Source organism: Myripristis murdjan, chromosome 5, assembly GCF_902150065.1.
Source record: "Myripristis murdjan chromosome 5, fMyrMur1.1, whole genome shotgun sequence".
NCBI classification, from domain to species: domain Eukaryota; kingdom Metazoa; phylum Chordata; class Actinopteri; order Holocentriformes; family Holocentridae; genus Myripristis; species Myripristis murdjan.
Window position 1 is genome coordinate 12,285,620 of NC_043984.1, and position 25,042 is coordinate 12,310,661.

At 39.9% G+C, this 25,042-nt stretch overlaps 4 protein-coding genes across 6 annotated transcripts in view; 1 reads left to right on the plus strand and 3 right to left on the minus strand.

Annotated features, from left to right (window-relative positions):
- Positions 1 to 315: 315 nt before the first annotated feature.
- Positions 316 to 4,176, minus strand: LOC115359515 (uncharacterized). Of its 2 annotated transcripts, none has more exons than XM_030052046.1 (5): positions 4,054 to 4,176; positions 3,641 to 3,752; positions 2,992 to 3,097; positions 1,867 to 2,060; positions 316 to 1,197 (listed from the first exon to the last, which is right to left on the minus strand). In XM_030052046.1, exons 1-5 carry the CDS (start codon positions 4,089 to 4,091, stop codon positions 1,012 to 1,014), a joined length of 636 nt encoding a protein of 211 aa, XP_029907906.1. In that variant the 5' UTR covers positions 4,092 to 4,176; the 3' UTR covers positions 316 to 1,011. The 2 variants fall into 2 exon arrangements, with proteins under 2 accessions (XP_029907906.1, XP_029907905.1); XM_030052045.1 differs by having other exon boundaries at positions 1,867 to 2,081.
- Positions 4,177 to 5,274: 1,098 nt separating this feature from the next.
- On the minus strand, positions 5,275 to 13,721 carry prelid3b (PRELI domain containing 3). The gene is made up of 6 exons (XM_030052407.1): positions 13,580 to 13,721; positions 12,520 to 12,688; positions 10,004 to 10,093; positions 9,078 to 9,148; positions 8,527 to 8,629; positions 5,275 to 7,630 (listed from the first exon to the last, which is right to left on the minus strand). Exons 1-6 carry the CDS (start codon positions 13,609 to 13,611, stop codon positions 7,514 to 7,516), a joined length of 582 nt encoding a protein of 193 aa, XP_029908267.1. The 5' UTR covers positions 13,612 to 13,721; the 3' UTR covers positions 5,275 to 7,513.
- Positions 13,722 to 14,994: 1,273 nt separating this feature from the next.
- tubb1 (tubulin, beta 1 class VI) lies at positions 14,995 to 18,443 on the minus strand. Its single transcript, XM_030052558.1, has 4 exons — positions 18,360 to 18,443; positions 17,232 to 17,340; positions 16,891 to 17,001; positions 14,995 to 16,529 (listed from the first exon to the last, which is right to left on the minus strand). Exons 1-4 carry the CDS (start codon positions 18,414 to 18,416, stop codon positions 15,379 to 15,381), a joined length of 1,428 nt encoding a protein of 475 aa, XP_029908418.1. The 5' UTR covers positions 18,417 to 18,443; the 3' UTR covers positions 14,995 to 15,378.
- Positions 18,444 to 23,338: 4,895 nt separating this feature from the next.
- Positions 23,339 to 25,042, plus strand: part of LOC115359217 (guanine nucleotide-binding protein G(s) subunit alpha-like) — a 41,671-nt gene continuing 39,967 nt past the window's right edge. For both annotated transcript variants that reach the window (XR_003928233.1, XM_030051571.1), the window contains exon 1: positions 23,339 to 24,805. Coding sequence is in view for 1 of the 2 variants with exons in the window: in XM_030051571.1 (XP_029907431.1) it covers positions 24,667 to 24,805 (139 nt within the window). In the remaining variant the exon portion in view is untranslated. The remainder of the gene's footprint in view (positions 24,806 to 25,042) is intronic.

Sequence of the window (25,042 nt, forward strand, 5' to 3'; positions counted from 1 at the left end):
CTGCTATATGTGTAAGAAAATGAAACAGATTCAGAGAAAAAAAAATAGCTTCAAGAGGCTTTGGGAGTTTTAGCGTATTTTCAATAATTTACTGTATTACATTAGAATCATGCGTGATTTATCTCACTTTTTTTTTTTTTAATTTTAAGTGTTAGACAATATAATTGGTTGCTGAGTCTCTCCTGAGTTTTTTCTCAGCATATACTGAGTACGCTTTTTTTTCTTGTAAGTCAATGCAAGTAGTTTTCCAGTTAACAAAAGTGCCCCCATAATGCCAGCCTTTAACTTAACATAATAAAAATCAGACACTAGTAATTCAAATTGTCAAGGTATGCTTTTTATTACAAGCACATATTGTTGCTATGCTGCATGTGCACAGTACAGAGAGGATCTACATTTGTTTGAGCTAACAAAGCCATAACCCCTACATTTACCACTCTGATGCCCTGAAGGACTACAGAGGTGTGTGGAGAGAAGACAGTGATGTCCTGAAGACGAGCTCCGTGGGGATTTTCTACGCTTCAGTCCAGGCTCTGATGATGTGGCTGTCCGCTCCTTGTTCACCCTCCTCGTTCACTAGCAGGTCAGAGACTTCTCAGTGCTTAGTTTTCCTCAACAGACAGGAACCGTTACCATTACCTTTTTATGCCACAACCCATCATCGCTTTTCACTGCATGGTGAAAAGATAATCCTTGTCACTTTGGGAACCTTATACATTTTAAGGCCCACACACACCTCTTCCCATGTTGCATTTGACCTGAGCAAACGCATTCTCAGGACCACTGTCTCCGTGAGTTGATTGCTCACATCTCCATTGCAAAAATGGAACATTAAATCTTTCAGAGCCATCAATTATTTTGCGGTGTACAGTTTCTGTGAAATGAAATGCATGAAAAACATCTGCAACTTCGGATGGTGATAAAACAGCCACGTCAGACATATCCAGCTACTGTATAGGAAAATAATGGATGCTACAGAGCCCATCAAAATCAAGTACTCAAGCAGGTCAGTCAGGTTAAAGTGTTGTCATAGGAGGGAGAGTTTGACACAGTTGCTGCAAACTGCAAGTGAATGCCTGGATTCTGAGAGTTCAGGAAGTCTAATCCTTTCACCGTGCCCGTGGTGGACAGGAACCCACTGCTGTGGTTGTAGACCATGAAAATAACCTCGCAGTTGCACGCCTGGAGCTCCTGAATCTGAAAACAACAACAAAGACAGACTCATTAGACCGACTCAAGATACCAGACAGCCCCTTTTTCTTTCCATAGACTTTGACAGGAATTTAATGCATTCTGCACTACACATCACACCAAATTAACTTAAGAGAAAATCCATCCCATATGTGAAATCCTACTCTATTAATACACTATTAATTTTGCCGCACAGACTCTCAGTGAATTTGAAGTGTCATTCCGTTATCAAAAATGATTCAATCAATCAATAAATAAATTAAAAGCATTCATGATTCTGCTAAGGACAAATGTTGCACTTTTTCTAATAGAAGTGTTGCTGGCTTGAGTGGTAAAAGTGATTTTAGATTATTATTGGAGTAATTAGCTATTTTAATACCTATGCATACATGGTAACATTTTTGGTAACAACATGGTAACATTTTAGAGCGTGCGTTCAGTTTTATTTTGAAAATATTGGTTAATAAACATCAGTAAACATAAACACTGTCCAGTATGCCTACGTAGTATTTTGGAATAAAACTATTCTGTTATTCATGATTGAGCCATCCCACATTTTAAACAGTAGGAGAAACATTCGGTTACATCCATGTTGCATCATGTTTACCTAGCAAACCAATCATGTTCTCTTTTGGCTACTAGAGCATCTATTTTGCCAGACACTTATTTCCTCACCTTATCTTCAACACTTTGTATTAGATGGGCAGCTGTTTCTTGCTGACTGTCTTTGTCTTCGCCCTCCAGAGGCAGATCCGTTGTGGCTTGGTTTGTCTCCTCCACCAGTGACGTGTCCCGCTCAGGCTCTTTCTGTCCCGGCCTACTTGTGCGTTTCGAGTCCACCTCTTCAGCAACAACTTCACTCATCATCCCTGCAACATTATGTGTTACATCTGGGATAAAGAACATTTCACAGTATTTCATTAATAAGCTATTTTCCCCCACAATGTGTCACGTATTAACCAGCCACATGTGATGTTGAAAACATCCCAGGAGTTCTTCTGTGGCCAGCTGTTGTAATTTACTTTTATAGTGCTCTCACTTTTCCCCAAAATTGCCTCTATTTCTATTTCAGTTACTGATTTCCTACATTTCCCAGAATGAGTTTGCCCCTTACTGAAAATTAAACAAGTCTTGGGATTGCACTGCATTGTTGGTCTACTTAGCCCTCTGTTAAAAATTGGTCATTCTGCCTCTTATGTGGTGGATTCCCCCCCACATGATTGTTGAATGTTAGCCCAGAAAGTTATTTTATAAAAACTCCCATTTCTTCAGTTCTTAGGGAATGACACCAAAACCTTATGGTCATTTTTTTCTGCTTTCCAGTTCTACTGTAGATGCACTGGACATATCCCAAAGTGATATCTCATCCCAAAGTGATCTATACAGAAAAGTACACCGCCAAACGATAAAATAGGCCCAGCAGTGCAAAGCACATTGATTGACATCTTCACTGGTTGACATCAAAGCAACTTGAGCAAAGCTACAGTTTTTAAAATATGTTTTGCTTAGGTTGTTGTTACATTTTGACACTCTTAAGGTGATTGTCTCAATGTAACGACTGCACAAAAAGGGGTGAGATTTTCAGGTTATGATGTGGATTACATATTTCAGTGTGTGTATGTTTTCTGGTGCAATTCACTTGAGAATGGTTTGCATTAGCTGATTGCTTGGACTATGTTTTCAGTACAAACTTCTGGAAAAACAACAATCCAGTGGGCAGTACACCAAGTACCCAACAGATATTCATTTCAAGAATGAATCAGTAAAGTAATACTGCAAGCCATCATAAACTGACTATACCTTTAGGAGAAATGCTTGCCTTTGCCATGGAAGGACACAACTGTTTTCTTTTTGTCAGCCCCCGATCTTCCTTCCTCTTCTTTCTGTTCCTGTGGTATATCCAGACCTTTAGCACAGAACATAAAAAAACAGCCCAAGTTGTTATTTAAAGTACAGTGTTTCATTTTTAACAGAAATCTGATGCCAATATATTTATCTGCCCCTAAAGTTACACCAGTGAAGTTTAACTTGCTATGCAGCAAGAAAGGGCCAGTTAAACAAAAAAAGAATTAAAAAAATTCTATGAAGCTGCACGCTTGCGATCCTTCAGACTAAGTACAGTAAAAAATGCAACTGAACCTGAAAAAAAAATCCATGAGCTCACTGTCAGGTGCTCTATCACTATGTGAAAACATAGCAGCCTATTGATCAATCCAATCCAATGTAGAAATATGAACCTCCAAGGCTACATGGGCAAAGTATCTGGGCCCTCTAATGTTGTCACAGCTCACCTTTTCACTGATACGTCTGGGAGAAAAAACATACAGGAAAAATTACAGGACTTTGAAATCAAAAGTCAAAGGTCAATATTACTGTGACCTCACCTCCATTCCCTTCTGGTGAACTCAGTATCTCAGGACACTCTCTACTGGAGAAAAGTGTACTGTACCTTTATTCTCTCGTCCACAAGGCCTGTTGCCACAGCTGCCTCCTGGATTTTCAGCTTGTTCTCGTTGGTGCTGCAGTTCTGCATTCCCTGCGCCCACAAGGATTCAAGAATCCTGCAAATTTATTAAAGAAGGAAGTGCATTTGTCTTATTAACTGTTTACTTTTTTCAATGGTCAACAGAAATCTACGGTGGAATAAACATTTATAACACTTCCTAAATTAACGAATATATTTCGCCTTATGGACAGTAAACATAACTTTATTTTGAAAATGCGCAGCCGGATGTTGCAGGACGGCGTTCAGCGCTAGCTCAAATAGCTGCTGCTAGCGTTGTGACAGATATCACCTTATTTACACAAGCTCTGCGTCATTTCTCAGCAGAATTCGCATTAGCTTGTGAATAATATACTTACTCTATCGTTTCGCGGTTGTACACGTATTTTTTCGGCATAGTTTTCGACGTGTTGCCTCGCCGTTGGGGTTTTGCTACTCTTTCACCGACCCCAGCGCTAGAAGGATGTGTAACTTTAGGTTTATTTATTACTTCCTGTCCGCTTTCAACCTAAAAGCATCATCACTAGCCATAATGTAAGCTAATAATATAAGAGCAGAGCAACAGGAAAAACTAATTATCATAATGCACAAATAGAATATATGCATAGCAGTTCAGTAGATAAAAGTTTGATACTTTGACCTGCAAAACAGCAGATATCCTCTGTGTTTGCTCACAGCATTGTGCTCAGCCTGGCAGTATACAAGGTGTTGTTATCCCGCAAATATCTGTCAGTCAGTGTTTTTAGTATTGCCCAAATAATATCTGTGGAAATGATTTAAATGAGTTACATCTCCAAGTCAGTGAATCTTTGGTGTACCGGCTTCCCCCTATCCAACATTCAGCTGTCTTACTATGCCTCATCAATTCAATTTGTCTTCCTTGAATATTCATTTGTATTCTGTTAACATTTGAATTATGTCCTTATGTTGTACCACTCACACCCCTGTGAATCTACTTGTCAGTGCTGAAGTATGACTGAAACACAATTTAATATCTAACACAAAAACCAAAGATCTCTTTTCATATCAGGGTTTCTAGAGCAAAATCACTATAAGTGGGGTTCCATGGCTTAATTAAAGTCAACTGTGGCATCTGAGAAAAAGAAAACACTCTCTCTTGAGTTTACTTCCCTCAGCTTTAAGGTTTCAACCCTGGCCTGCATAAAAAATCTGAACCAAACAGTTTATCATCCCTTAAGTTATAACTCTACTAAGAAAAAAAAAAACAAAAAACGTGTAATCAAGCTGCTCTTTGACTGCATTTCAATTTTTTTATACAATTTTCTTTTCTTTTTCTTTTTTTTTTTTTACTCTGGTAGGTACATCTTTTTTGTGTGTACTTTTATGTGCATTTATTAAAACATCTTAAACATGGTGACACTGGAACCATATTTCCCCACTGGTGTCACTTAAGTTTTTCTGGTACTACTAATAATTATTTACATTATACTTAATATTAGTTAGTTAGTCTTTTAGTTAGGATTTTTGCTCTAAAACTGTTAATGATTTTGGGAGAGAAAGTTGCAAAACTGACCCATTAGAGTAACTTCACATGTTGTTATGATGGAGGGAAGATGACATAACATTTCAGATGCTTTTATTTTTCAACCATTCATGTCACACTTTTGTCCAGTAACAGCATTTTAGTCCACAATCTTGGTTTACATGAGCAAGGTAAGACAACTGACCATTGTTTTTTTCCAAATGGTAAAATGACAGCATTACATAAAATCTGCATCTTTTTACTTATGTTACTCCTCTTTATCAGTTTATGGGTAAGTAAGAAGGATTTAGCATTTGGCCACCTTGAGGCAGCATATGAGCCTTAACAAATACTTCTCAGACAGAAAAATGGAGCCAATTCACTGACCAAAATACATATATAAAATGGATCAGTGGGTTGTATTGGGCAACTTCTAGGTGGTGGTGGTGGAGGGGTACATTTGAACACCCACCAAATGACATTAAATTTTGGAATGTGTACATTTCAGTTGCTTTGGTACTTTGCCTCTCACCACCACATGCTCTCATACTTCCAAAGACCCTCAAGCTAATAATTTGTCAGAATTATATGGTCACACAACAAGTGTTGGACATACCATGTCTTTCAGTGCCACTGACTACTGTACCACTTTGCTACTTCAAACTAGAATACTATCATTCATTTTCATAAATACACACTACATGTTAAATATTGCTTAAGTACATCTAGAACATGCTAATTCAAAAACAGAACGGCACATTGAATTCCAAAATAGATCAAAAATTTACAACCTAGAGGCATTTTTGTTGTTATATTCTCTGGTACATAAAATGCGAGGAATTAGGTGAACAGATCTTCTGTTAAACTTTTCCATTGTGCATTAAAATGTTATTTAGCTACCACATGTGTTCTAAGGCTGGTGAGACCATTTGTTTTTTTTTTAGAAGCACCCAGATAAAATCCAAAAATAACTTCTTACAAAGTGAGTTATCAATGACCAACCCAAATTACAATTCACTCCCTCGCAGCCATTCCTGTCAGTAAATAAATATTCCTATTAAAGAAAACAACTAAATTTTAAGAAACTAAAACTTTCACCATCATCATACGGATGGAGCAATGTCTGTTTCATGAAGGGAAACAGTCTCAGATGCATGTTGTAACCACATTTGATCTCTCATGCTTATACCAATACTTTCACAAACTAGAAGCTAATATCAAGCTAATTCCTATGCAAAGGTCTTACGCATTCAGAAGACATGCTTGGTTCTTTGGAAAACCAATGGTAACGACATTCTTTTGCATCAGTGAAACCACATGAGCTCAGCAGACACATTCAGCTACAGTATGCGTTTGTTACTAATAAAAGACACATGATTTTACGCTGCAGTTTACCTCTAAATGTCAAACCGAAGAGCATGAGTTATACTGACACACTGCATTTGAGATGGTCCTCTACATTACTTCATCCACAAACAGTATGGCATGTACCTTGATCCCTTCATGTCAGTTAAATAGTCAATATTAGTTATTAAATATTAACAAAATACAGTAGCTATATTCAAGCTTGAATATGCACAGTTACACAGTTTCTTGTTATTACTGAGGTTGAAAACATTGTTGAGAAAATGGTTCGTACATAAACATATCTGACTGTGAAACATTGCATTAACATTTTACTGTCAGCAGCTGTGTTAAAATCCTAGTATTTATTCTGAAACCTGAGCACACATCCATGTACTCTGGGCATGCATTGCACATGACCCTGACTCAACAAGGCATTGTTTTTCTACCATCAGAGCTCAACTAGGACTTTCCCACTGCTTCTTCTATACACCTCACCACGCAGCTTCCTTACAACCTTGTCGTCGTAAACCCACAGGGTTTATGGTACTGGCATTTTGAAGTCTTGTGCCAGATGCAAACATTTCTGGCGAAGGTACTTTTATGAGACTAGACAAAGAGTAGTGTGTTTACTTTGGCACCTTTTTTTTCACGTTCCGATGCCTCTTCTGCCTCTCTAGTAACATTGGCCTCTCTTCAATGGCATTAGACCAAGTCCCTGAGTGTGCCACCCACATTTCCCCAAGTCTCTCAGTGCAGGCCTGCCAGGCAGCATCCCCTCTAAGTACTCCTCACAATCCCTTTATGTTGCAGTCTGCTCCATGAAATATATCTAATATAGATAATAGCACATATAAGATGGATGAAATGCACCCTTCAGTGGTGCAAAAACAAAATAAAAAAATAGAGCAGCACTAGAGCATCATAAAGGGAGGGTGGTTGTACTGGCACAAGGTTTGACTATATACTTGGGAGAAGCAAAGAGGGGGTTGTCATTTCTCGGTGACTGCGGCGGCCATCGGTGTGCGTATGGTCCCACGGGCTGTGGCTGCCAGTTCCTCTATTTCTGCATTCAGCCGCCTGATTACCCACTCCATGGCCTCACGTCCCTGCAAATACGCAGCAAATACACAGCATTAGTTTATGGGAGATAATATACACAGAAATAAAATAAGTTGAATAGAAGGAAGAGTTCAAGACAATCATCTGCTCCTATGAAACACAATTAGGCTTGGATCGGACAGTTAAGCTGTAATTGGCCCGCACCCAATGAAATCAGCGGGGGCAGGTCTATGAATAGGTGTGTGTCCATTTGTCTGTTTGTCATAACTTCCATAACTTGGTGGGAAGGTTGGTAATGCGCCAAGGAAGAAGCGCCCAACTATTCACACCCCTTGTAGCGGTCAGTGGGCCACGACCGCTTCAGATTTTGCAGTTTCACCAAAGTGGGCCAAGTGGTGTCTCCTCTGACCCGGTAAGTAGCTGCCCGCTTGTCGGATGATCCATGGTCACGCCCATTTCTGGTTGTGCACTTTATTACAGATTCTGGACCATAACTGTTAGCTCTGCTGAGTGTCATTCATTCATTTGTTTATCTGTTCACCTCGTACCATGTTAAGTGAATGGAAAACTCTACCAACAATATACACAACTGGGAATTTCCCAGTTTGGGATCAATAAAGTAAATCTATCTATCTATCTATCTATCTATCTATCTATCACATTTTTTTTTTTTTACATCCAGCTGCCTCAAAATATACCAATCAAAGAGCAGGGGGTAGGGATTCACCGCTGGTGGGAAACAACATGTTTTCTTGTATGATAAATTATATCTAGGTGTAAAAGCTGGTCAACATTTTATGTGCAGGATCCACAGAATATTCAATCTGACCCGCGTCAGATTGAATATTCTGTGGTCGGCTTTATAAAAAGTAACAGAAAGCATGTGATGGCAGATATTCTGGATTGAAACCTGTATTTTTAATTAATACAAGGCATCACTCACCTTGCCAGCATTAGTGGAGATGGTGCTGGCCATAACTCCCTCCAGGTAACTGCTGAGACTGACTCCCTTCACAGAGATGATGGCCTCCTGGGTCAGTATTGTTCTAGAAAGGCAAGGGTTACAAAACATTGTCACAAGCGGCCTTAAACAACTCATCAGTCTTGAATACAGGACATAAATGCATAAATGCATTTTACTGGAGTGGACACTAAAAGGAGTAGGAAAATATGTTTCACGTGTGCAGATTTAAAGTAATAATGAATAGGAAAAAAACACATTTTTCACATTGTTAGCAAATTTTCCATGCCAGAAATAAAACTGCCTTGCTGTGCCTAACTGATCATACATTGGTTTACACTTGAATGATGCCTCAAAAATCTTGTGTGTAAATATCTCATGAAAGCACCATCATCACAACAGATATTTTATTCAGATATTTTATCAAAGAGGTGGTAAATATTTAATTTTGTGCATAACACCCAACCCTAGCAAGAGGCTGTCAAAATGCTATTTCATTGTGACTTTTAAATGCCTGCAAACTAAGTACTTACTTGTCCGGATCTTCAGGGTGTGGCTTGTATGTTAACCTCTCATCCACAGACACCATGTTTGTGAAAGTGATCTACAGAGACAAATGACAGGAACGCAACATTATTAAAGGTTCATATGTGAAATGTCTCCAGTCACAGCGCGCAGTGAGATGAGCTGCCAGACAAGTCTCAAACAATTTAGCGTTATGCATGTTCACAACTGAAATGTCAACAGGCTGCTTGTGGAATGAGCAAAGCTCCGTTCCACAAATGTTTTTCAGGTTAGCACACTGCAGGCAGGCCTCCCTGCCCGGACGAAAGGCAGTTATGCAAAATTTGAGCGAGACAGATTACAGGTGTTTGTGGTTGACACATTCCTGAACATGTTTTGTAAACAGCTGAAAGATTTTTCATAAGAACATGTAACTTATATAACAGTCTAGGTCTGCCTACAGAATATCTGCCATAAATCTGATGTAAGGTTGTGAGGTGTTGTTGGGTTGACAATGAACCCGAAATTAGTTGGTGTCCTGTGTCTAGTGGGTTGCTAGATGACAAGGAAATCTCATTAGATCAGGGTCAGAAAAGAGCAAACGAAATTAATTCTCAGGCTGAAAATGTTTAAGAACACCTGTGTTAAGTCAAGTTAAGTTGTTAAGTGTTAAGTCTGTTGTACTTTTTTTTGTGTTGTACTTTTTTTTTTTTTTTAAGTGATGTGTATAGGACCCCCTCGATAACAAGTTGTGACAACTTAAGGGGTTTATCCTATGAATAAACTTTCTCAAGTCAATTAAGGCATTTATCTCACACTCCTACTCATGGCTGCTGATGGAGACAACTGACTTTTGCAGGGATCTAAAGTTACAGGCTAGGGTCAGACAACTAGGGCAACCTGCAGTCTTCACATTCATTTCCAGATGAGCAAATGCCAGGATGAAAACACTCACATTCGAGGACTGAAGTTCAAATGACTTCTTGTTGGGATCCACAACAGACTGCTCCTGGACATACGTGCATGTTCGTGTGTTACCGATGATCTGAAGAGACAAAGACAGAGACACAAATTGCTACAGCTGAAATAAACTGCAAAAATTGTATATGTGCATAAATGATTAGCATACCTCAGTGTTTACACAATTGTTTGTATGAAAAGACAGGGGTACAAGTAGAGATTGCATTCAAATTGCACTGTATATTTTGCATGACATGTTCATGTTGGACCTCTGAATTGGCAAGGCACAAGTGAATCCAGGGGCTTACAACTAAATTTGATTATTACTAAACTGAACTTTGGATTGTAATTTCAAATGAATTTTTCTCAATTGAAATTCTTAATTCAGATTCAGTTTCCCGAGGCACACATCCAGGCACCATTGACTTTCACAGAGTGCTGACAGGAATGCAGTTGCTTCCTTCAAGGTTGCCAGCAGTCAGCTCTCACTCTTCATTTGGCAGAACCCAAGTACTATGGCCCTGCGCCTTGCTCCTCTCAGTCAAGGATCATGTCACATTCTCCCCACTTGAAAGAGTTTGAGAGACTTGAAAATCTTGTCATTTGTTTTAGGTAAGTGAACATAACATCAGCTTCGTAAAGGAAGCTAAAACTGATGTGAAAATGTGAACATGTGGGCTAGTTAGCTGCTAGACTGTAGTGAACTGAGCAACTAAAGGTCTAAATATTTGAAAAATGTCATCATTTTCATTTCTTCAAATTTAATAAATAAATGAATATTCTATGGTATATCCCTCATTGAGTTGATTATGCATGTCACCTATCTTAGTGATACGCTACACTATCATTGTTAAATATACAAATGTGACAGTTCTAGTAAGTATAAGCCTGTCACACAGCAGCTTGTAAACAATATTAGCTGCAGGATGCACTGAGCGTGTCATGCAGCCCGGTACCAACAACACAATTTCTAACTATTTCACCAGCCAGGGAGAATAACACATGCAAACAAATGAACATGTAAAAGTAATCTCACGATGAAGGGCATGCTGGTATGTCCTTTAACAGTATAACTGAACTTAAGCTCCAAGTTTATGCTTGACTGAAATGAACAAAAATGTATCTAATCTATCAGGTGTTGCTCACAACGATGATATGATAACCTTAACTCAACTTAATTATTTTAACAGTAAAGAGGGAATGTGAATTGAGGTGAGCACTTCTACTCTACTAGATTCATACAGGTCCAGTTCTTACACTGAGGCCATTCATTAGGGCTAAGCAGTGCCTTGCTTTGAGACAATCTGATTAGGGGTTATGTTGATATGCTATCAATCACTGGGCTAGTCTGTGTCATAGACTGCCCTTGGAATTAAAGCTGTTAATCATAGTCTACGTCGCCAACTACGTCCTCAGATGTCCCAAACTATCTGTGGCCAAAGGTTAGTGCTAACAAACAGTAACTGATTGGTTCATGTTTGAATAAGTTACAACATTACACTAGTGGCACATTATTTAACTCATCATGTATTTACCCCAATCTTGACTGAGACCAGAAGGTCAGATCAATGGGGAAATAGTGCAAAGACATGTTTCAAGTGTCTGCATTCCTAATTAAGCAATTCTGCTTTGAGATTTGGAAAGAGTCATGCTGATAATGAAATGCTTATCAGAGGTTATCAAAGTAACTAGCTGTCACTGTATTCCATGCAAAGCATAGTACTGACACTAATTTGGCAGGTGTTCAAACAAAGTGATCCCTTGTTTGCTATCACGGTGATGGAAAGTTACATCACAAGCCACTGGGAGTTAGAGCTCAGCAATGACAGAAATGGCAGCTCTGTGTCCTGTACAACATGTGCCATGGCACACAGCCATGAACTTGCTTGTGCTTCAGCCAACGAGCAGGTCTGCTGCTTCCCACAGACAGAAATAGCCTCACGGTCTAAGGTCATTCTCACTGGCCGTAAAGCACAGGCCTACCTGCCTCACTCAATCGACTTTGTAGGTACTACTGGATTTCTGTGGGGGTTTTTGAAAGTTTAGGTTCCTTGGTGTCCAAACAGCTGCAGAAAGACTGAATTTATGCATGTGATATAGATAAAGCTAGACTAATGCTCAGCCTGAGGGCACTGGACACAATCACATTCCTGCATGTCACCTCTTGACTGTTCAGAGACACAGGTCATGTGTTTCTCTCATATCTTCTCTCCTCTCTCTCTCTCATGCAGGGCCGGGTCTAGCCAGGCATGTATGAGGGGGCAGCCACAAATGTTAAGGGGGCATTGTGCTCCAGCACCTTTTACCATGTCTAACTGAATATATTTTGGGGGATTTAGTTTGAGGGGGCACAACATTTATTTGAGGGTGCCAGCCCCCCTCTTGCCCCTGTGTAGACCCGGCCCTGCTCTCATGTCTTATTTACATTTTAAGGGTCACCTGCTTCGGAAAAGAGACATAGTTGGACAGCAAGTACTAAGAAACTGAATAACATCTAATTTTGACACTCACAGATTTCACTATAGACGGAAGGCCCCACTCTGTGCTGAGCAGTCTTTTGCTGTGGAGACGCCCCTGCTTGTCCACCTTCCTGTCCAAAACATCCACTCCAACCACACTGGGGTTCATAGGGTTGGGGTACTTCTGCATAGCAGCATTGATCACCGTCTCCCAAGGGTGGCTGTGGAGGGGAGAGGAGAGAGACAGAGCAAATGCATGAATGTAACCTGGCATCTGAAGACAATATTAGGTAAACAGTATGAGTCAGAGCTTCAGTGTGAAGCTGCTTGCATGAGATGGACACAGTCCGATTTCATGCTGACACTGAAAGTAAGTTAAAATCTATGAAAGATTCCCCAATAAATGTTTTATCAGGTCCTTGTGAATATAACTATTTATCTGACGATAACAAGCAACAATAAATATCACTGTATTGTGATGAAATGCGGCTTAGGAACCATTTTCAATTCAATTAATTCAATTTCTGTGACTGTAACACTAGTAATACGCATGGACTACTCGAACGTAGTGGACGGTTGCCATGGAGACACGTGAACGCGCCGTGGTTGCCCGGTGACGCAGACAGTCGCGACTAAATGTAGGGGAAAGGTTGAGCGCGGAGTGCCGGCCAGCCAACAGGTTACGCAACCTGGCAGCATTTTTCTGCAACCAGACCTTGACAGCTATCCAGCACTAGGTAGTCGGTTCACCTCTCCATAGTCTTTTGTACATATAGCTGTGATTTCCATCTGTTTTCCTGATGTAACGTTTACAAAAAAAGACATGGACTGACGCCGCAGTCTAAAAAAATTGACTGCTAAAACGAATACACTATTTAGCTAACGGTTCTACCACTGGCTGCTAACACCAGCTTCCAGTGGACATATTTTCGCATTAATAACTAACTATAACTAAGTATATGCTGTTTGTCATGTTAAAGCGAGGCCAGCTGGAGTTATAAAAACTGACAGAGACAAAGAAGCACTGAAAGCCCAGCACCTTGCCGCTGCCGTTACACAACGACCAAATGGCCAAAGTTATCTAACCAAATCAACCGACGTTAGCAGCTTACTTGAATATGTGCTCTGATGTCCAGATCTTCATGGTGTGACCGCCCTTGATTAGCTGTTGCAGTGGTGGCAGCGTCAGTAGTAAGTGAAGGAGCGGGTAAGCCGGCCGGTAGGCTCAGTCACACTGACCGCATTAGTGAACCACATTGAGAAGAGAATCACAAATCCCCGCCTACTCCGCCAGAGCCCGTCACGAGTTAGCAATGCGTACTTCCGCCACATTCATGTCACGCGGCTCCAGATTGTGAAACGGACGGTCCGGACTGAACTTGACACACTTCGTAGTGGGATTCATGGGCAGGCAGCGCACTGTTCGTGCAGCCAGACCATGAAATCCAAACCTTATAAGCCGATTTTTGTCCTGCATAAATAATAGGCTATGCCTTTACAAAGTATAGGCATACAGTATTTCCTTTTGCATCATGCATCTCAGCCATGTAACCTTTGATATTACACAACTCAACCCAGGAGTTATTGAAGGTTGAAGGACCTTCTCCGCAACCTTGGACGACCCTACGGTTGGCTCATGTTTCATACCATTATGAAAAACTGGTGAATCATTTTTGTGAAATCATGACACTTACCAATAGAGAATAGTTTAATGATGCTGCCTCCCAGAGCCATGTAACCACAAAATAATATTTCATTTATTAACATGCAAAGAAGCACATTATTCAAATTGCATTATTACACTGTTGTAAGAGCTCAAATTAATGAAGGCAAAAGGGGATGGCACTCCCTTTGGTAACATCAGTTAGGAAATGAGCTGCTTTGGTATCAAATGGATATGGGCAGTTTATCTACATGTCCACATGGTAACTTTAAAAATGTTGTCTATTATGGCTGCAGCATGTTCATCACCATAACCTACATTCGCATGTAGATTATATGTACTGTTATCTCCACATGTTATCTCCCAGTTTATGAGTTTAGTCATCTTTGGTGCCGTACTAGGGGGGGCATTTCCACGTCACATGCGCTTATCACACAGTGCAGACAGACAGGGCAAGTTTTGCATAATCTCTCTTTCCCAGGCTTGAGCACTGGGAGGGAACTGTGTCAGCTTTGCACAGTAACTCAGCCACTATGCTGTCAGAGCAGTGCCATCTCTGTGGCTGACTTATAGCCTGGCACAAACATAAAATGAAGGGAAAAGGAACAATATTTCAGTATTTTAGCTGTATGCTACTGGATGCACTGTTAAATTTACATACTACTAAAGCACTTTGTCAGGTGTTTTTGTACTGTGTTTAATGACCGTCAAAATATTAATACAAAACATTGAATGCAATCTAGAACATTAAGATCAGAAACATTAAAAAATAACAAATAACTATTAATACAATTTTAATGATAGAGACAACAATTTAAAACATATACTTAAGTAACGTTATGTTGTTGCTGGTAACATTACAATTTCATCTCTTAACTACATGATCAGGAGTGCAAGATAAATATAGTGAATTAAATAAAGCTAACAACACATGGAACTTATATACAGATATTTCCCTCCCTAAAACATAATTTCCCAAACATTAAATATGAAAATGAACTCTTAAAGCTAAACTCTTAAAGCCTGCAAAGCTTTAAAACACATACGGAAAGCATACAAGGTATTGAAGAATATATAATAGAGAATAAGTAGTATTTTATAAGTCTGTAACAGCACCTTTCAGTAAAGACCCTTTAAATCGACCCTCGACATTAAAAAAAGTGTTCTTTGATAGGCCAACAATTCCACATTTTTCATTCACATCCCTGCTACAGGATATCACCCCATTGTCTGCCAGAGTTTTATTCTCTATTCATCTTTGCCTGCAGTTTCTGTGGTTGTTTCAGTCACTGTCTCCATCTTAATTTCCGTTCGAGACTGAACCTTTGTTGCCACTGCTGATGAGGGGCCCTCCTCCTCTTCATCCTCTGCCTCCCACTCCAGATCAGCGGTGGCATCTTGGTACTGCTGGTACTCTGACACAAGGTCATTGAGGTTGCTCTCTGCTTCGGTGAACTCCATCTCATCCATGCCCTCCCCTGTGTACCAGTGGAGAAAAGCCTTCCGCCTGAACATAAGGGAGAACTGCTCCCCCACTCGGCGGAATATCTCCTGAATGGCTGTGTTGTTGCCAATGAAAGTGGAGGCCATTTTGAGGCCTCGGGGTGGTATGTCACACACGGCGACCTTGACGTTATGGGGGATCCAATCGACAAAGTAGTTGCTATTTTTCTGCTGGATTGCCAGCATCTGTTCGTCTACCTCTTTGGTGGACATCCTGCCACGGAACACGCCAGCGACTGTAAGGTAGCGCCCCCTTCTCGGGTCACAGGCCGTCATCATGTTGCGGGCGTCGAACATCTGCTGGGTGAGCTCAGGCACTGTGAGGGCTCTGTACTGCTGGCTGCCGCGCGCCGTCAAAGGTGCAAAGCCCGGCATGAAGAAGTGGAGACGAGGGAAGGGCACCATGTTGACTGCCAGCTTCCTCAGGTCTGCATTGAGCTGGCCAGGGAATCTCAGGGAGGTGGTCACCCCGCTCATGGTCAGGGAGACCAAGTGGTTGAGGTCTCCGTATGTTGGTGTGGTCAGTTTCAGCGTGCGGAAGCAGATGTCGTACAGGGCCTCATTGTCAATGCAGTAAGTCTCATCCGTGTTCTCCAGGAGTTGGTGCACCGAAAGGGTGGCGTTGTAGGGCTCCACCACCGTGTCAGAGACCTTAGGGGAGGGCATGATGCTGAAGCTGTTCATGATGCGGTCAGGATACTCCTCTCGGATCTTGTTGATGATGAGGGTTCCCATGCCGGAGCCAGTTCCTCCACCCAGGGAGTGGACGAACTGGAAGCCCTGCAGGCAGTCGCAGCTTTCGCTCTCGTTCCTCACTCTGTCTATCACCTGCTCCACCAGCTCGGCTCCCTCGGTGTAGTGGCCCTTTGCCCAGTTGTTTCCAGCTCCTGAGTTTCCTAGACCACCAAAATAAGACAGTAAGGGTCTAATTGCTCACTTGTCATTACAGTTAGAAGAAAAAACATCTGTGCAGCAAACTCTAAATAATTTAAGCATTAATAATACATACTTCAACAATCAAAACAATCAATGTCCTCTTAGATCACACACTGTAGAGCATAAGCATGATATTTCTATGTTTTCAGTATAAAGTTCTAAGATCTACTTGACAACTTGTAGCAACTGGTATTCAAAGTACATGACATCTCCATGAGTACATATAATTTAATGTTTTTGCCACAAAAATCCTATGGTTTTTCCTAAATACTCTTGCACATCTTGCATTGCCCAACATCACTGTATCCTTATTTTTCCTACCATGGATGAAGTTGTCCGGCCTAAAGAGCGCCCCGATGCGGCTCCCCCTCACACTGTCCATGGTGCCAGGCTCCAAGTCAACAAGCAGGGCCCTGGGCACATATTTACCACCTGGAAGAAGAGAGGAATATTCATCCCCTTACTCAGTGACAAATACACGACACTGCTATCTATATTGTACATTTAAATATGTCCTTACTCATGCTGTTCCAGTCACAGTCCAAGAACAGTGAAACAAAAAAGTAGTCAATTGAGTAAAAATACTTAAAAGGATCACTGCATATTAGACTGAAAATTATTTTAAATTGAGGAAGTTGGCATCTTTACAATGTCTCTCTTACCATGTGCCTCATTGAAGTAGACATTGACCCTCTCCAGCTGGAGGTTGGAGTCTCCCTCATAGATGCCGGTTGCATTGATCCCATGTTCTTCACCGATCACTTCCCAAAACTGTAAAGAAAAGACCATAGGATCTTGTTGTTGTAATGTTAATAATGCCAAATAAACCTTTATCATTCTGTTCATTGAAAAAAAAAATGTAAGGAGTAAGTGTTTATGTTTAGCTGTTTAGTCAGCTTGTGAATGTCTGCCAGATGTATGCCTAGCTGACCCTGCTCATTAGGGTACTGAATGCTAAATTAGTATACATCTCATTCTGTTGAACTATGGATTTGAAGCCAAAATTGATCACGGACCAAGTGCTGATAAGTTTCTGAAAGACAAGAATAGCAGTAGGTTTAAATGCAAATCACTCTCACTGATGAGAAACTAAATTTGTCTTTTGCCTTTTTTCTGTGCTCAAAAGGCCCAAGAGTCCCTGCCATACATGACATATATATTAAATAAATATATATGGAATAAAAACCAAAGGAACTGCTGAAGTCAGTTTAATTTTTAGGATGCGAACAACTGCCATGTCAAAAGTTTGATTGGCATTATGTGTTACTGGAACTGTATCATCAGTTCCTCTGTCTTGTTTTGTGTTAGCCACGATAAAAATGTCCCACCCATGCCAGTCTTGCTTTGCGCCTTATCTTTTACCAGAATGCCCCGTAGGGAACACCCTCTGTCACTCACAACTGCCAGTGGCAATTTGCCAAGGCACAGCATATACCTATATAAAATATACATTTAAAAAAAACAGTGTCGCAATAATGAAACATAAAATATTTAATGGATCTTATTGAGCTCACATCAAATAAATATATGTGTCAGTTTTTTTTATATATCACAGTGTGACCATCAAAACAGTATATAAAGGAAATTTTCAACCAAAAAAAAAAAAATAGATTAATTAATGACAACAGATAGCAGCATCCCATTTTGGAACAGATCTGTCATTACCACCTTTTCAAAGTTACATAATTCTAATGGACCTAACACTTTCTGAATCATCCTTTATCAATAGAGTAAGAGCTAATAAGACACTTTTTAACAAAACACTGAAATAGTTTGTTGATTTGTATTACCTTTGAGCCAATCTGGTTTCCACATTGTCCAATCTGCAGATGTACAATTTCACGCATGATGATCAAACTAAAGTACAGTAGCCAGACTAGGTGGTGGTCTCTGCTATGGCACAATTCTCTAACTGGTCTTTTATACCACAAATGATGTCACCGGTGATGTCAGGGAGTCACTCAAGTCAAGTTAGGGGCCTCCCATATATCCTACAAATACTCCCAATTTACATAATAAATACAGCATAATGAACACAGAATCCTAAATGATTTTTATACAAATGGATTCTGCACAGTTTTATACACAGAAAATTAAATACCAAATTATATCTAATTTTTGACAGTCTGTAGGGCACTGTGCAAACATGTAGCACTTGCACTGTCAAAGCATTTTTGTTTACTTTCAATGTTTCTTTCATGTTCAAATATTGTTTTAGTCATTAATGTAAATGGAGCCCGTAGATGTTGGGGAATGAAATTATGGAAAGGATAGTTATTAATGATTAAAACATTGTATTTCCTGTAGAGTATAAATGTAAATTCAAACATGACTCCTCTCAGAACTACATTCTTTTGATATCTTGTCTTAATTGAGCATGTCTTTAAAATATTCATAAGCTGTTGCATAGAGCACAATCATGTGAAACAAAAAATTTGACTTTGTTAGTTCTCTGGCTAATCCATATCTGTGAGCCCCACCACCACCCATAAAACAGGAAGGAAGTGTAGTAAAAATGAATGAAGGCAGTGTGTGATAACACCCATTTTATTAACTACTTGAGTGTGGCTGCATGCAAACATAGTGGAGGAAAAAAAGGCATTTCATGTGACACGCAAAAACATACAGTAATACTACCATACCTGATATGCAGAAAGCACAGAGAAACCCCCAACATGATAATTTTCCAGTTTGTGGAAAAAAACAGGAATTTGGTTCAGAGCATGATTTGCTGTTCACTGAAGGATTTAGATCAATGTATTGTACAAATCCCATCTTCCATCTATTAAGGATTCAAAAGTCAATAAAATAGAGTTTTGCTGTTTACCTGACAGTTATCAAGTGTAATAATAGTGAGCTGGAGACGATTTATGAGAGATGCTACCATCTAGAGGATTGATGTGGATATAACAGATGACTGGAGCAACTGGAGCTATTACTGTACATTATGGTAGTGCAGTAGTTGGTGTAGTTTGTAGATTGAAGATTCTCCTCATATTATGATATATCAAAGAACAGCCTTATTTCCAAAAAGTTTTAGTTCTGAAATGTAAACTTGAAAGGTAAAGAGAAAAATTACATGACAGTCCCTCTGATGCTCATGCATGGGCCCATGCTGTAACACTAACTCTTGGCATGAGTTACTGATTCTTACTGTCAGTTTCTTTGTTGACCTCAGCAACAACTCAATATGTGAAGGATGACTAACATCATAACTAGACTTGGTTCACCAAAACTGATTTGGATCAAAGCCACAAGCAGGGGATGAGTGTGTTCCCTCTTAGCACGCCAGCCCCTGCTCCACTGTATGTACATAATAGAAATATATATGATGTAAAATGAAATGCAGTTACATCAAGCTAGGAGGCCACCATCTTTACCCAGTAGTGGAAAAAGTACTCAAATCCTATAAAAATATTGGCATTATAATTGAAAATACTCCAGTAAAGTAGAAACCCTGTATTAAAAATTTACTAAAGTAGAAGTATAGAAGTATTAGGAGAAAAATATACTTAAATATGAAAAGTGAAAGGACTCATTGTGAAGAATGGTCCCTGTATAGAGAATTAAATTGTTGATGCATTGTCTTATCAGATATTTTAATGTTGAAGTCTAATTGCTCCAAGCACAGTAGCTAGTTTATACTCTCACAAGGCATCATAGTTTGTGACATGGTATGTTTTGCAGTTAAAAGTTTATTCTGCTAATTTACTGGGAACTACAGCTATCAGGTAAATGTAATGGAATAAAAAGTACATTATTATCTTCTGAAATGTAGTGCAGAACAAGTACAAAATCCTACAAAAGTGACATTCCTTCAAAATAAAAGTATTTCCTTGTTTCTACCTCTGTATGTCCATTTGTTTGGTGACTGCACACTACCAAGGACAGTAGGATCATGATATTGTGACAAAGCACAATGAAAAACTAATTTTTGATCTAGATGATGCTGATCATGTTTACAACATGTCAGAGAAGACAGATTTTTTATTTGTAGTATATGCCCCTTTCCAAATAAATATATTTAGCCTATTGCTCAGGCTGGAAGCAAACTACCACAAGCCACCAGACAAATAATTGTACTGTTTTCTGTGGCTGCAAGTCTATTTTGACACAGCTAGCCACTTTGATCATCTGCAAAACCTTGTTTAGAAGTCCAGTATTAAGAAGTCTAGCCACATCTAGTTTGCTAGTGGAACAGTGAAGATGTTTTTAGGAACTCAGCAGCCACTGTGTTGTTGAGACAAAAAGCGAGCTCCCTGCCCTGTGTAGGCTGAGGAACAGCAGAGGTAGATGAGAGATGTGGTCGTAGGCCAGGAAGAGTGTGTTTGTGGTTGTTGATCATACCCTCTTCGGTGTCTCTGGGAATTATGTCATGGAGATTCACTGGAGAGTTAAAGTAGCATTCATTTGTCATTGATGACCTCTATGTGTTTTGCCCTGAGCCTTTTCTCCTTGCCTTTTGACAAGTACTCTCTGTGCTTGTGTGTGCGGTGGAGTGTGTTGGTGTAAGTGTGTGTGTGCATCTACTGCACCTGTGTGTCTGTGTGTGTATACGTGATATCTATGATATCCACAGTTTGCGTGCATACATGTGAGATCGAAAGGGGAAAGAACCAAAGGGAGATTACTAATTTGAGAAAAAAGAAATGATGCATTCTGTTCAGATTGTCATTAGGAGAGTTAAGCTGACACAACATCTGGATCACGTTTCTCAGACTATATTGATCAAGTTAAAAAACGCCACATTGTTTTGAATGAGCTTTAAATGAAGGTTATTACTGTTCTGCCACAGATGGTGTTGGTGCTGAACTGAATAACACAGAGTTTCATAGTATTTAGTGGTATATTTTTTGCTGATGTGAAATCTAAAGCCACTGTAGTGACCACAGTGTGTCCTTCTTGGGTAAAACAAACATGTTGCACATTGTTTAGAATTCAAAGCCAAGGTGAATTCATTTTTTCCTTCCCAGACCTCCGTGTTTAGAAATAGACTACTTTTTAATTTTGTAACGATAAGACAAAATAATAACACATAATAGGATAAGACGGCATAAAAAATGAGAAGATACTGGCACTTTTGTAATATGCATTGACCAACTATGTCAGGTACTCTGTTCAGTCATTCATTCGTTAAGTCATCCATTCATTATTAAACAAATCAGCAAAATGAGATTTAATGATATGCAAGCATCTTCTTCTTTTTGTAAATAGAGTCAAAGTAAAAAACTGTACTGTAAGTATATGTATAAAGCACACTATTGCAAACACTATTACAAGGCATGTGCCTGAAATGTTTCAATTAGAAAGCTAATCAAGCTTGAGGTAGAGCTGTTAGTGCTTTCTCACAGTGCAACTTTTTGAGGGTTATGTGTCCTCAGGAAGCCAACAACCAAGATATGTTTTCTCGCTTATATCTGAAAGTATGAGTTTGAACTGGTTGGGTCTGTGTGGAGTTTGTATGTTCTTCCTATGCTTGTGAGGTTTTTGGTGCTCTGCTTTCCTCCCATAGCCCAGAGACATGCAGGTTAGGTGAACTGGAGTATCCAAATTGACCATAGGTGCAAGTGTGTGTGTGGGTGTGTTTGTCTGACCTGTGTGTGAGCCCTGCAATAGACTGGTGACCTGTCCAGGGTGTTTCCCCTCATTCCACCCTAAGCCTGCTGGGGTGGGCTCCAGCCCCTCATGACCCTGTAGGATAAGCAAGTATAGAAAAAACATACCTGAAAGCATACCTCAGCCAAACAAAATGTGGGCTAGTCTCAATATGTAGGCTAGTGACTGCCACATCATGCAATTGTAGGATTATACACCCGGGTTCTTATTACATTATTTTTCTTGTAGGGATCCACAATCATATAAGGCCCCAGCTTCTCTAGGGGCCTGGCTTCTGTCTTCACGATCATTGATGAACCCCGGTTGTGTAGAGAAACGATCATTTTCTTCCAAAGAAGGCATAATTTTAGCTCAGTCTATGAAACTAGGCTTCTGTAGGCCAGTTCTGATAGAAAATAACAACTTTACTGTCCTTTTAATACAGTTTATTATTATTAATGTTATTATTATTATTATTATTATTATTATTGTTGTTGTTGTTGTTGTTGTTGTTGCTGTTGTTGTTGCCATTGCTACTGTCAAAATATGTGATGTCTAATTTTTATTTATTTATATATACAGGTTTATGACACAAATTTAGCATTTCCAGATTATTGATGAAGCCCTTTTGGGTAGATGATCATTTTGCTTCAAAGAGGGCGCCTCTCCCCTTCTGTACCTCTGCTTCATGACGCTCCGGGCAATCATGTGATCCGACCCTGCTTCGTTCCAGCTGCGTCAAGCTGCTCAGAGGCAGCCTGGACTAGAGCGGAAGCAGCGCGACGTGGCCCTCAAAATAAATGCATAAATAAAAGTCACTTGGTGAAAAAAAGTATATTCAATTTAATTAAACGTTCATCCATATGGGGTCTTCATGTACTTGTGCCAATCGCCATGAATGCATACTGTTTATGTGGTGTGTATATCATAATATTTATAAAAAATAGCAAGAGTGGGACATAATGGAGAAATAAAAACAATGGTTGTAACATTATTTATTTTATCTTTTATCGCAGATCCCTCCATATATACACGCTTGCGTTGCTCGTCGCAGCTAAAAGTGCGTTAAAAAAAAGAAAAACGTCAGTGAGGATTTTATTTCGAAAGGGAAAACCGGAAACTCCATTTCTCATTGCGGCTAACTTGACAGCTGGTCTTCGTTCCCAGGGTTCCGTGAGAGCTGTTTGCCCCACCCCACCTCTTCAACGCTATCTATCTCAATGTACAATTCTCAGAGAAAAAAGGGGAAAAAATAATTCAGAGAAATACAACAGAGAAACGATTCTTGTCCCCCCGGTTGGTTCACCAAAGCGGAGCTGGCATTTCCGTGGTGAAATAACTGTCTCGTCGTTGGATTAGTGATTGAAAACACCGCGGTATGTTCATGTATCATATATATGCACATGTAACCATAATCTACCATACGGATTCAAAGGGAATACAAAAAGCTGAGAGACTTGACAGCGGGCTGTACCTGCGCCAAACAGGAAAATAACGGAGGATTTCCAGCATATAACCTGGATATTGTATTATATTCAAGGACATCTAACAGAAAAACCTTTGTTCGTCCGGAGGAGCTTTCCGATGTGAGGAGAAATACAAATTACAGAAAGAAAAAGGACGGAGAAGGGGCCTTTTTGGGTCTGGTCAAACCCTCCAAAAAGCAGCACCAGCATCTGTTGACGAGGAGAGGAAACAAATTGACATCAGCCAAAACAGGATATTATTGATAAGGCTGCAACAAAATCGGTGTATAATGTGACGGATTTGAGAGACGGTTGGGAGAAAGAAAGAAGCTCCGGTGTAGCCTGATGATTCACATGCCGTCATTTTAAGAGGAAATATTTATTTTTTAATTTTTTTTCTTCACCCACTCTCTGATGTGCTTTGGCTATAGGTGGAGAACGGATTGTAAGCAAAAATAATAAGAAAAAAGAGAAGAGAGGAAGGGGGAGAAAAAATAAGGGCTTTGGGTTGTAAATGGAAATGAATTGAATGGCAGTGTTGAGAAATCTGCCGAAGATGGGCTCCAGAGGAGACATTTGCTGAAAAAAATATCCTGTGTTGTAATTTTAAAAGACATCGTGGGAATCCCGACCGTCGAAATCCATTCATGTACATTGGAGTGCTGAAAATTTCACATTCATATCAATGTTGATGACTTCATTGCGGATTTACAGTGAAAAACACAGGAACCAAGCCTCTGAGAGGGCGGCATCATTGCTCTGCTCCCTCTGACTGATCTCTGTTGATAAATTAGCATTAATATATACACATATTTATCCATACATATTGTGTCCAGTCCGGTGGAGCCCAATTTGCACCATCTACAAGTTTCATTTTGCTTCATTTGAATCTGGCAACATAAATGTCACCCATTTTGAGCCAGGTGTTCCTCTCTTGGGCCAATCTAGGAATTTAGGATTTATTTATTTATTCTAACAAACACCCTCCCTCCCTCTCTCCCTGCCTCCCCTGAACCTTTATTGGGTTTTTGGGAAGATGGGCTGTCTGGGCAATAGTAAGACCGAAGACCAACGTAATGAGGAGAAGGCACAGAGAGAAGCAAACAAAAAGATAGAGAAACAGCTTCAAAAAGACAAACAGATATATCGAGCAACTCACCGGCTACTACTATTAGGTAGGTTTTGTGAAATGAACTGCATTTATTTCCATGTCAAGCCATGCAAATTCACAATTTTGTCTTGTATTTATCACTGGTGTGCACAATGTGTGTGTTCAGATTAGGCCTGTTCTCACTTGCAGCAGTCAGTCACACTGTAAAGTTATAGCCACATTTTCTGCTGAATTACCATGCAACATGGTTGTATTGACATTTGGTCATATAAATGTGCTACATTTTTACACAGATTTACTA